Raw genomic sequence first — 11,823 nt, 5'->3', positions numbered from 1 at the left:
AGCAGATCCCAAGATAAAAATTGACTCGAGCACAAATGGAATCGTTTTGTACGTTTTTGGACGACAGGCCCCAGTCGCCTCCAGAAACACTCAATGCCGGCGACTTTTGGATTTTTGGACTTGGTGTTCACGTGCAGTTGGTTGGTTACCTAGTTGACATATAGCAAAAGGAGCCCAATTTGGCTGCTCCTCGTCAAAATCTAGCGTGGGCAGCCATGGCCGTCCTAAAATTGCCGATATACCCTGTGGAATCATCGTGTCTAATGGTCAATCCTCGGGATAGTATACATACGTGAGCATTCAGGTCGAAACCGGACGGAGTACCACGCGTTCAAGAACGTCGCCAAATCGCACATATTCGGCCACACAACCTTGTTGTGGAAGCCGAGATTGGCCGCCTCCAGTTTTGGATACTCACCCACGCATACAGCGGACGCTACAGGCCTTATTGTCACTCACAGTGGCAATCAGGAGCATGTCGAACTAACGGCTGAAACTGGACAAACGCCAAAAGCTACCGTTGCCGATTTGGGACGGCATGAGCCTGCTTATGGCCAAATTTATCCGTCAGAGCCGAAGCCCGCACGTCGCTACGAGTCTACAACGCGGACCGATCAAGCCTACCTACACGGAGCGCTCGCGCCTCAACGCATCTCCTCAATCGTCTTACGGCACGACCCAGACCTACGCATGGGAACTACATCATAGATATATGGAAAAGACAGTAACAAAAAAAACTACGAAAAAAAAAACTAAGAAAAAAAAACTAAGAAAAAAAAACTAAGAAAAAAAAACTAAGAAAAAAAAAACTAAGAAAAAAAACTATCTCTGACCGACTTGGGTGGTGGGAGCTTTGCTCTACCGATCTTCACCTGCGGGAGTTTGTATTATATCTCTGACCGACTTGGGTGGTGGGAGCTTTGCTCTACCGATCTTCACCTGCGGGAGTTTGTATTGTATCTCTGACCGGCTCTGCGGGAGTTTGTATATCTCTGACCGACTCTGCGGGAGTTTGTATGTCTCTGACCGACTCTGCGGGAGTTTGTATGTCTCTGACCGACTCTGCGGGAGTTTGTATTGTATGTATCTCTGACCGACTCTGCGGGAGTTTGTATTATATCTCTGACCAACTTGGGTGGTGGGAGCTTTGCTCTACCGATCTTCACCTGCGGGAGTTTGTATTGTATCTCTGACCGGCTCTGCGGGAGTTTGTATTGTATCTCTGACCGGCTCTGCGGGAGTTTGTATATCTCTGACCGACTCTGCGGGAGTTTGTATGTCTCTGACCGACTCTGCGGGAGTTTGTATTATATCTCTGACCGACTCTGCGGGAGTTTGTATTGTGTCTCTGACCAACTTGGGTGGTGGGAGCTTTGCTCTACCGATCTTCACCTGCGGGAGTTTGTATTGTATGTATCTCTGACCGACTCTGCGGGAGTTTGTATATCTCTGACCGACTCTGCGGGAGTTTGTATTATATCTCTGACCAACTTGGGTGGTGGGAGCTTTGCTCTACCGATCTTCACCTGCGGGAGTTTGTATTGTATGTATCTCTGACCGACTCTGCGGGAGTTTGTATGTCTCTGACCGACTCTGCGGGAGTTTGTATTATATCTCTGACCGACTCTGCGGGAGTTTGTATGTCTCTGACCGACTCTGCGGGAGTTTGTATATCTCTGACCGACTCTGCGGGAGTTTGTATTGTGTCTCTGACCGACTTGGGTGGTGGGAGCTTTGCTCTACCGATCTTCACCTGCGGGAGTTTGTATTATATCTCTGACCGACTTGGGTGGTGGGAGCTTTGCTCTACCGATCTTCACCTGCGGGAGTTTGTATTATATCTCTGACCGACTTGGGTGGTGGGAGCTTTGCTCTACCGATCTTCACCTGCGGGAATCTCCGATCGACTTAGAGTGTCGGGAGCTCTGCTTCGACCGACTTTCACCTGCGATGAAGTGGAAAAGAAAAAGGAACTAAACAAGATTGCTGATAAGAAAGTGCTTTAAAGAAACAGAAAAAAGTAGTGGCGCTAAATCGAATCCAGTTAGAATGATTACGTGATGAGCACAAAAGCTGTCAAGAATCGGCCGCTTCTACGGATACTCGTCTAGCCGCTTTAGGCTATCCTGGGCCGCATAATCAATCGTGCTGCACTTTTTTGGACTTTTCACACAAGATGTCATTTACTATAACGTCACCGATCAAACAATCGCCAGTAACCGGGAACTATCTGGCTTGTCGTCCCATTTTGTCCAGTTCAATCAAAGAAGCCGATTTTGGAGAGAATGGCATGCGGGCGACAGCTCGTCTTTCCCAGTTGTCATGTTTCCTAAGGCCGTGAAGATCATGCCTAGCGGCAACATGTAACGTAACGTAAAGAGCTATTCCACGAAGTCGCACGGCGATTATGAATGCTAAAAGTTTATCCGGAAATGCCATTTACTTGTTATGGAGCTGATTATGGGGGGAGATATCTGCCGCACGTCATGGGATCGAATAGACCCGACATGATCGTAAATCACTTGCTCCTACCCATACTCCACGATAGATCATAACTTAGAAGAGTGCAAGGAGATGTCACAACTCTGGCTAACAGTGCGACTGGCTATTGCTGTCTCGTTGCTACAGTAGGGTGCGGGTTCACCGTCAGTAGCCCTTCATCATAATTTTCTTGAATTGACTCAAAGCAGACTAGCTGCGGCGCTAATCCTAGTGACAGATGACGCTAGTGGGGTCATTGTTCTGTTGTTTACTAACAGCATTCTGATCAGCATCAAGGAATTAAAGCGAGGATGGAAATCACCTCGAGTCGGATGAAGGGATAGTTACTAACGAAAAGATCTATCACATGATTGAAGCTATAATAGGCTGGTCTGAATATTGGTACCCTATCCCGGACCGCCGACAAAGCAAGAGACAATTATGGCTGAGAGATGGTGGGGTACATTCTGGCTCGGGCTATGCATGGGTCGTTCGTCACACTAGTCAGTCCATCTTGGGACACTTTTCATAAAAGCACGATAAAAAAACAGCTGACGGTGAACCCGCACCTCACTGTACTGTCCCTTTCACAAGTCGCAGAGAGACCATTCAACCGGGCAAGTGGCCATCATGATCACGGCCAGATTCGTCCTTCTCCAGACCCAGCGAGCAATCTGGGAAGAACGCATACAGAAGGCTCCCTATTGCCCCCCGCCACCACGAAGTCACAAGGAGGAGAAGGCTCTCGTAGACGTCCAAAATGCCTTCAACAAAGGCGGAAGGCTTGCTCGCTTTAGTACATACCTAGATAAGCGTGTCTTATGGTCAGGGATTCAGGGGGCGCTTCCGTCAACAAAAGCCCCTCTCATGCTGAAGCGTTTGCCGGGATTCCGCTTCTTGGCTCTCCGCGGCCTTCTGCGTCGCACGGCCGGACGAACAGCCCGTTCCTCCTGTGGTGACAGGCCCCAGTCTCCTCCAGAAAAAAAAGAAGAAAAAAAGACGGTGATTTTTGGACTTTTGGAACTTGGTGTTCCCCTACAGTTGGTTACCTAGTTGGTTACCTAGTTGGTTACCTAGTTGGTTACCTAGTTGGCATAAAGCAAAAAGGAGCCCAAATTAGCCGTTCTTCGTCAGGATCTAGCGTGGGCAGCCACGGCCGTCCTAAAGTTGCCGATATGCCCTGTAGAATCATCATATCCAATGGTCAATCCTCGGGAAACCCATGATAGAGGTGGGTCCAACGTTTGCTAGAGCCAACACCTCTTTCGAATCCCTGGTTGTGAATTCGATTTCACGATGCCGTTGTCAATCTTGTTGTTCAGCGTCCTATTTCTGCCTTCCGTTCTTCCGTAAATTGCTTGCCCCCACCTAGTGTCGACCGCTCAGCGCTGAGGTTACATCGGTAATGGCGATCGACTTATCATGTATTGAACCCATATCACGTGATACAGGAACGGCCCAAACGGACTTTTGATCGCCGATCTAAGTGGCCAGGTAGCCGGGCCTTGAGCTCTTGGCGGCACATTTCTGCCGCTGCAGGATGCTAGCTTGTATAGGGTAGTCTGTAGTTTCATAGCCAAATGACCCAGTTCGATGCGCGACTAGATTTTCTACAACTTATCGTGGTTGCCAACAGCAATGGCTGCCTTGAAAACCCTATAGGAGGGAATTGCTGGGCGACTGTTTTGCGTTTTACTGTATCGCACGGCTCCACTCTGTCGCCATGAATTTCACCCCCAAGAGTAGCCAAAGCGGCTTGTAGGTCCACTTTTCCTTTTCCTTTTTATTTTATTTTATTTTTATTTTTATTTTTATTTTTTATTTTTTAAGCTCTCACTGATCAAAGAAGCAGAAAATAGACGCGGCGGAGGCGGACGTTGTCCTTCGCAGATTGAGTTTTGATCCTCTTCATCTCTGCGTCTGTGCTTTCTGGTTTGTCTATCCACTTTCATGCTTTCATGGATCCATGATGTGTTTCACTTGGATGAATTGCATGCGTGTGACCCCCAGTGACCGAGGTCGAACGAAGCGAGGCGCTGAAGAACTGGCGCCAGACCATGTAGATCGTCCAAGCTAGACTGAAGCTAGGCAAGTTACCCGGAATGACAGCACAGGGGTATTATGGCAGCCAGAATCTGTGTCAACAAGCAAAACCAAGCGGCCCAGCTGCTGAACTAAGAATGGCCTTGGCGAAGAGCTACCGAGGCTGTCGCTGGTTCTATGATAGGCCTGTCAGCGGTCGCTGGTGGCATACCGGTATACTTCACCAGCCAAGATTCCGCTTCTCGACTCTTGCCAGCTTTGCGGCGCAATGATTAGCCCGCTATTTTTGTGGTGAAGGTAGTTCAGCATAACACGATTCATTACGCTCCGGCTTATCTTGGCCGGTAGGGGTAGAGTGGCACAGTATGTAGCCTGTTATAATTGGACAGGTGCTGGGGTGTCGCATGCAAACAGGGGATATTTCAAGATTACGCACCGGAATGGCAGTACCTTCAAGGGGGCAGGATTTGGACAAAACACAACATGAATACACCAATGTGCATCAATGGACCGAATACAGGCAGGGTCTGACAGTTATGGGCTTCAGGAAACGGGTCACAATTTGGACGATGCAAGGCAAGGAACAGCATGAGCATGGGCTTGGGGAGACGAGGACGAAAAAGTAGGCAAGGTATGTAAGCATGGATTAGAGACTAGTGTCCTTTCGGCTAAACTAAGCCGCTGGCGTACAGTATTGGCATGGTGTCAAGACACTCACGGGTGTGGGTGGGTAGGTCTTAAGGCAAAGTCGACTCGAACGCGAGTGGAATTAAATCGTACGGTTTTGGACGAAAGGCCTTAACTGCCTCTAGGATATGCTCCGTCGATGGCGATTTTTTGACTTTTCGAACTTGGGGTTCATGTGTCGTTGGTTGATGTATGGGTAAGGCGAGCCTAATTTGGCCGTTTCTTGTTAAAATTTTAAGTGGGTGCTCAGAGTCTCAAAATCGCCGATCCGTCCTACAGAACCGACCGCATGCATATGTGCACGCTTGGGCCGAAACCGGACGGAGTGTCACCCATTCAGGAACCCAGGCTAATTTGTCCATACCCCAGTCCTGTGAAAGCTGAGATTGGCCGCTTTTCGTTTTGGATATTTGCCTACCTATACTACTACAGACGATACGGGCAATTAAGAGTTCATCCCACGGCAGAGGCTTGGTTAGGGACTAAAACCGCCGCCGCCAATCAGGGACACTAGAAGATAACTTGCCGTCAAATTTGTCCGCCTAGGAGCACGGTGCCGGTAGTTTCTACGAGACGGACTGATCGAGCCTACACGAGATGCTTACCAGTCCAAAGAGTCCTATAACGGACATACGACATGACCTACTGGTAAAAAAAGACAGGAAAGAAAAAAAGAAAAAAGAAGAAAAAACAGAAGGAAAAAACAGAAGGAAAAAAAAGAAAAACAAATAAGAAAAAATAAGAAAAAAAAAAGAAAAAAAAGAAAAGAAAGAAAAAAAAGAAAAGAAAGAAAAAAAAAAAGAGAAAAAAGAGAAAAAAAAAGAGAAAAAAAAAGAGAAAAAAAAGAAATTTGCAGGAGCGTATATCTCTAACTGTCTTACAACGGCAGGAGGCTTTGCACTCTGACTTATGTTCGCAGGAGCTTTGTGGAACGTCCTGGAGGAAAAGGAACAGAAGATGGGAAGAAAAAAAAGAATTTAAATGAGTACAGCCGGCGTAAAAAGTTAGATCAAATTGAGTTAGAATTGATTACGTGATGCCTATGAGAAATCGTCAAATTTTGGCCTTTCAATGGGACTGTTCTGATTACGCAATCGACTCATTGACCCATCTTTTCTAGATGTCACCATTCCGAAAAGCAATCTTGATAGCCAAACACTGATGGTGGATTATCGTCCGAAAGGGTATCTTTGTATGTTGCCCCACCCTTTGCAATAATGAAGGTAAATATCAAGTCGAGGTCTCGTCGCCGATTTCGTCCGTTCATATCCGCTGCACAATAATGCCAACAGGATTTGCGTCTCATGGCTTGACTGCAGGGTAACCTACAACCTCAAGAGGAAGCCCCTTTCAATGTAGCTATGTAAAGATCTTTCACGAGGATGCACTGCGGCGTTCATTACAGAGAGCATACTTAGAAAGGCCGCTACGTATGACTTTAGTTATGCCGGTTGCCTATCTTGAGTGAAAGAGGCCGAGAAAGCCGGGCAGTCTTCTGATCAACTGATTCCCACCCTTACCCCTTAATAAATCATCGACTATCAAGCGTGTCAGATATTCGGAAACAGTGTGAGTGACCGGGCTGTCTACCCTCGCATACCCTACAACTATGAAAGCTATCCACTCCGCAACAAGACGTGTTCAGGTGCGATCTCTTGAGGTAAAAGACGAAGATGTATGCGGCACGCGTTACGAGACAGATGCCTCCCAAAACGGGCTTTATGGATCATTCTGTCTAATGTCCCTCTCCATTGTCCTGCATAAATTCACTGGTAGTAGTCGGGCTGTGCTCGTGCACTTTAGCTTTATAACTTCTACCACAACCTTGGTGTGACCATGCTTCCTGGACGGCTCACATCGGCTCATCCACCATCTCAGTATGTAATGTTGATGTGACGAAGAATTCTGTTAATCTTTAATTTTCCTTCTAATCTCGTTCCCGACAGCATAGACATTGCCGATATATCTACGATGGCATTGCTACATGCCATGGTCCAAGCTTCGCGAACTAGCCGGGCCGCTCCGATGATGGAACATGGCCAATCTTGGAGAAAGAAAGCCATGTCGCAAAGGCCTGACTGTGACTGTAACGGACCGTATAAATGGAATTTTCTGATCGATCCAGAGCGATATGACGAGGATAATGGAGAGGGTGCGATGCAGAAAGTGGTCACCAAGATTCGTGAAGAGAGACGGCGGACGGGTTAGAACCATGGCCCGTTATAGGGTCTTTGGTGTAGAGCAGAACGCCGACGTAGCAACCACGGACGAATCGATATTATGAGCACAGGTAACGTCAAGTCCTCAATCAACAGTGAGTGTACTGGATCACACGATGCACTAGATGTCGAGATGTTTTTCAATATTACTCCTTAGTTGGTAGACTACGAACATTAGATTTCTGCCGTGAAACTTTGTGTCTGTTCATCCTTTCTTGTTTTCAAACTTCTTGGCAGCCTTTCCCTCACCCCCTCTGCCGCTGCTGAGGCCCGTATGAGCATCAACGGGTGGTGGTACAGTTCCCAGGGCAGCTGGACCCTCCGGGTCATTTGCGGTTCGTCGTCGGTTCACAAGCTGGACGAATGTAGGCATGAACGATTGGTTGACCGCAGTATCGAGGCCCACACTGGCGTGGTCTGGCGGGAAGAATACTAGGCAAACCGACAGGTCGGTTCGGAATGGATGTCTCTGAAGCATGACACGAGCGGAGCGGCGGTTGACATCGAGTCTGATGTCCTTCAATTGCAGCTTCATCCCTTTCTTGCTGGAGGAGACAGTCGTCTCATTGCTATGTTGGTGTAAATCCCCGGATCTGGTACAAGGTGTCGTCAATGAGCTTACGCTGTCCGTGTTGTTCTTTCCAGCAAGGGATGGCGTTTGTCTTGTTGAAATTCGGGGAGTCTTCTTTTCCTGCTTTATATCCTGCTCATCGCAATCACCCGCTTGTCGCTTTCTTTTGAGCTAAGTTACTATCAGCCGGATAAGTCTTGGATTATCGTAACAACAAGGGAGGGAAAAGTGATACAAGGTATGAGAGAGAAAAAAAAAGTGAAAAAAAAAGAAAAAGAAAAAAAGAAAAGAAAAGCAACGACACAGGCAGAAGTTATTGGTATGAAATACAAAGATAAAAGACGCTGAGGTGTAAAAGAAGAAAAAGGCAGACGATTACACAACTGGATAATGACGACTGCTACTATGTGATGACTTACCGAGCTGTCACCCTCAGGCATAGATGGACCTATCGACGGAGTCATCTTTCGACGAACTCCATTATTTCTTGCGCCGTAGGTTCGGGAACGTGTGGTAAGCCCAGTTGTAGCTGGTGGTGCGTCCATATCATCAGGAGTTGGCAGGCTCGCGCCATCGACGTAGTCTTTGGTTGCTGATATAGTTCCTTCTGGTGGAGAAAGTACCGCAGGTACCAGATTCTGGACAGTAGTGAGGCCTAGGATGTCGATCAAATCTGCAACAATTCTCTTCCCTACAGACTCGGCTACTTTATCCTGTAGCTCTTGCTTTTTGGCTCGGGTAACCTCGTGCTCCGTCTCAAGTTCCTTCATTTGCTGGCCGTCGGAGAGGAGGGATCGCAAAAGAAGGTTAACGTTGTCGTTATTATTTTCATTGTCATTGCCCTGCAGGGTATTGAGATAGAACTCTTCGATTCTTTTCTTTGACACATCGCTTATACGAGCCCGCTCCTGGCGAAAGGCGTCGTCTGGGTCTTTGATACTTTGAAGATGCTTGTTCCAATCGACGACAGCGCTGCGCAATCGAGTGGTTATACTAGGATTGGGACAAGTCATACCGTGGGGGAGGGGGAGGATGCTTTGGGTAGTAGAGCAAGCAGTATGATTCCAGTCTCCTGGTCTGTCGTGGCCTTGAAGATGCGATTGAGTTTTGGGATTCTTCTCTCAGAGATAAATTTTCATATCTTTTGGAATACCACGCTGCGCTGTCAATGCTTAATAGGTATGTCTATGTTTGACGTCATCCTGGTTCAGATACATCAAAGTCGATCGTACACGACAACGTAGTCCATATTCTGCCTCGACTTGATGACTGGAAGAGGACGAGAGTTACCGAAATAGCGGAGTGATGACGTGGGGTAGTATTAGTATGCATTCAGAACCCTTTTTGAGCGGCTAAACACGAATCAACTACCAATCGACCATTGTGCGTCAGTCAGGTTGTGACTGGGTGAGTCCGGCTTTTTGGAACAGTAGCTTAGTTACTCGACTAATAATACACGATTTGCCGGGTTGAGTCCAAACCAAATTTGCTCTTGATGGATAGACCTCATTCTACTTGTCAGAACCGCGTATGTGCTGCAGTCATCATCTCATCGCTCCCAACGTCGTCACTCCATACCCCTCTTACCGCTCCAGTAGCCAACCATCATGGAGTTCCTGGTCTGGGCTGTGTAACCTTTGAATCTGCTGCAGCATCTATGGAGCTATACCTGTGATCCCTTGTCGCCCATCCACGTGAAACCGATTATGCATAAAACAAGTCAAGTTGTCTGGATCGATGAAGGGAAATCACCAAGACGGTGGACGGAGGGGGCAACATTCGAGTTGTAGGGCGCCGAAAACAGGCGTATTTCGGACCAGAAGTCTCTTAAGGCTGTTCAATCGTGTTGGCAAGTACTGATAGTACAGAAGTCGAGTATACGGTCTACGGTACGTTAACTGCCGAAGGCGAGCGCGGTGGCCTCTCCTCTCTTAGGTTATACACATATCCTAGCGAGCGACGACAAATTGGCGCAAAGGTAGGGGTACTCCGAGTTAGGTGCATTCAAATAGAGAATAACCCAATGACCTGCTGGTAAACGTCTGATGATGTCGACAACCTTCACTGCACAAAGGTGAAACAAGTCTCACTGAAGGGGCATCTGGGCGCGTATAAAATGCTTCAACCTTACGACCGATAGTACTGCATTCTACATAGAGTCCGGCTGGTTCAGTCGTAGTACGCTGTGCGGTGCTTGCGGGCGACTCATGCATCAAGCTAGCCAAGAAATGCGCCGTGGAAAGGATTTTGTGGCGATTCAATGAGACCGTATCTTCGACAATGCAACCCGGAAGGACTATGGAAATGGTCTCCACATGATTGAAATTGGTCAGGACTGTCAACGCTTCTATCAGGTTGATCCCTGGTTCGGCAAAGAAAGCGACATGTCGTATATTCGCAACCATGTCTAAGGCTACGAAGGTCTCGCTCGGCGAGTTTGACGTAAGATGCATTGGATCGAGGAGCAAGAACACCGTTCGGGATACGAATAATTTAACTGATGCCCACTCCGAGAAGAGACTTGCTGCCCTTTCCCACTCAGATAAAGCCTCTTTACATGATAAAGCAATACGATATGAACCACCTGGCAGAACTGTCTCTGATGCGCACGGCAATCCACTCTTTGAGGGGCACATGATGTCCATGTTGAGGGATACCACCGACATAGCTGCGTCTCGCAGAGCAACATCCCATATTTGCACGCGCAAGTCGGGCGGCAGCAGGGGAAAGAGGTGGAACGGCATGTCGTTAAATGCTCAGCTGTGAGATTGTTGCTGCTATATGATCTTTTACACTACCAAACTTCCGGGCTGCGAGAAAAGTGTCGTGCAACTTCTGACTCATGAAGGAAAGAGCCACGACACCCTGGTCAGGCAGTTTCTAGAATTCTGCGACGCAAGGTTTGAGAAAAAAAAAGGTTCTTGATGCACACCCGTCTGTGAGGTTAGATGATGACGCTCGTAACAAGACAATACTGTACTTTTGCTCCAAAGAAGGTGACGTCTGAATCAAGGGTTGGTACTGTATTATATCACAGTATTCAGCACTGGTGGCTTCCTCTCCTGAACAACAAGCTCTTTGTTTAATCTAGGGTGGGTACTTTAAAGTACATCAAGCTACATCGCAAGCAAACAAATCGGCCAAAATAGACTAATCTATTGTGGTTAAGCAAATTTTAGCCGATAAAAGAAGTAATTCGAGGTAGCCCAAGTACCCAACAGCCGGGGTGTAAGCCTGGGCTAAGTGGAGCCTAAATCTACAGTGCGAGCCACCGATCGTGCTACCTTCAGTAAGCCATTTCTGTACGTCAGCCTCCACGTTCCACCCAAGCTACATACCCCTGCCTGGCGATCATAAAATTGCCGCGATCCCGTGCTCGGCAGGTGTTCGATTTTACTTTACTTGGCAAGACTCAAGTAATTGGTTCATGTCCATAGTCTTGCATCCTGTTTAGATTTTGCGGGCGTGGCATGGCGTTATGTTTGTGACGCTGGATCATACAGTGAGGTGCAGGTCCAGCGTCAGTAAGCTGCCATTGTAATTTTACCAAAAATGCCCAAAAGTGGATTAAGCGTGGCGCATGCATGTAAGCGCCTGAATATTCAGAAAGCAATAGCCATGGACGACCAACTAAAGATGGACCTGCAATATTCTAATGTCCGTTTCTGACCAAAAATCTATACAACATTTATCAGCAGTTACGCATACACATCCCACTGACGAAGACGTAAAAACGTCGATTACTGACCACGACGTTGAATAGAATGAAACAACTCTATGGTTACAGCACACTGGGTGGTCTCGCTTGTTTCACAACCGACC

General features: G+C 47.5%; 3 protein-coding genes across 3 annotated transcripts; 2 read left to right on the top strand and 1 right to left on the bottom strand.

Annotated features, from left to right (window-relative positions):
- Nucleotides 1–35: 35 nt before the first annotated feature.
- FPOAC1_013663 (uncharacterized protein) lies at nt 36–708 on the top strand (the record flags this gene model as incomplete). The annotated part of the gene is made up of 3 exons (XM_044858004.1): nt 36–140; nt 165–282; nt 305–708. 3 exons carry the CDS (start codon nt 36–38, stop codon nt 706–708), a joined length of 627 nt encoding a protein of 208 aa, XP_044700828.1.
- A 6,927-nt stretch (nt 709–7,635) lies between these two features.
- Nucleotides 7,636–9,014, bottom strand: FPOAC1_013662 (uncharacterized protein; the record flags this gene model as incomplete). Its single annotated transcript, XM_044858003.1, has 2 exons — nt 7,636–8,172; nt 8,421–9,014. 2 exons carry the CDS (start codon nt 9,012–9,014, stop codon nt 7,636–7,638), a joined length of 1,131 nt encoding a protein of 376 aa, XP_044700827.1.
- A 1,390-nt stretch (nt 9,015–10,404) lies between these two features.
- On the top strand, nt 10,405–10,767 carry FPOAC1_013661 (uncharacterized protein; the record flags this gene model as incomplete). Its single annotated transcript, XM_044858002.1, has 1 exon — nt 10,405–10,767. One exon carries the CDS (start codon nt 10,405–10,407, stop codon nt 10,765–10,767), a length of 363 nt encoding a protein of 120 aa, XP_044700826.1.
- Between the last annotated feature and the right edge of the window lie 1,056 nt (nt 10,768–11,823).

The sequence above is a fragment of the Fusarium poae genome (genome assembly GCF_019609905.1).
Source record: "Fusarium poae strain DAOMC 252244 chromosome Unknown contig_3, whole genome shotgun sequence".
Lineage (NCBI taxonomy): Eukaryota > Fungi > Ascomycota > Sordariomycetes > Hypocreales > Nectriaceae > Fusarium > Fusarium poae.
Note: the sequence above shows the minus strand (reverse complement) of the source record. Positions and strands in the feature narration are given on the sequence as shown.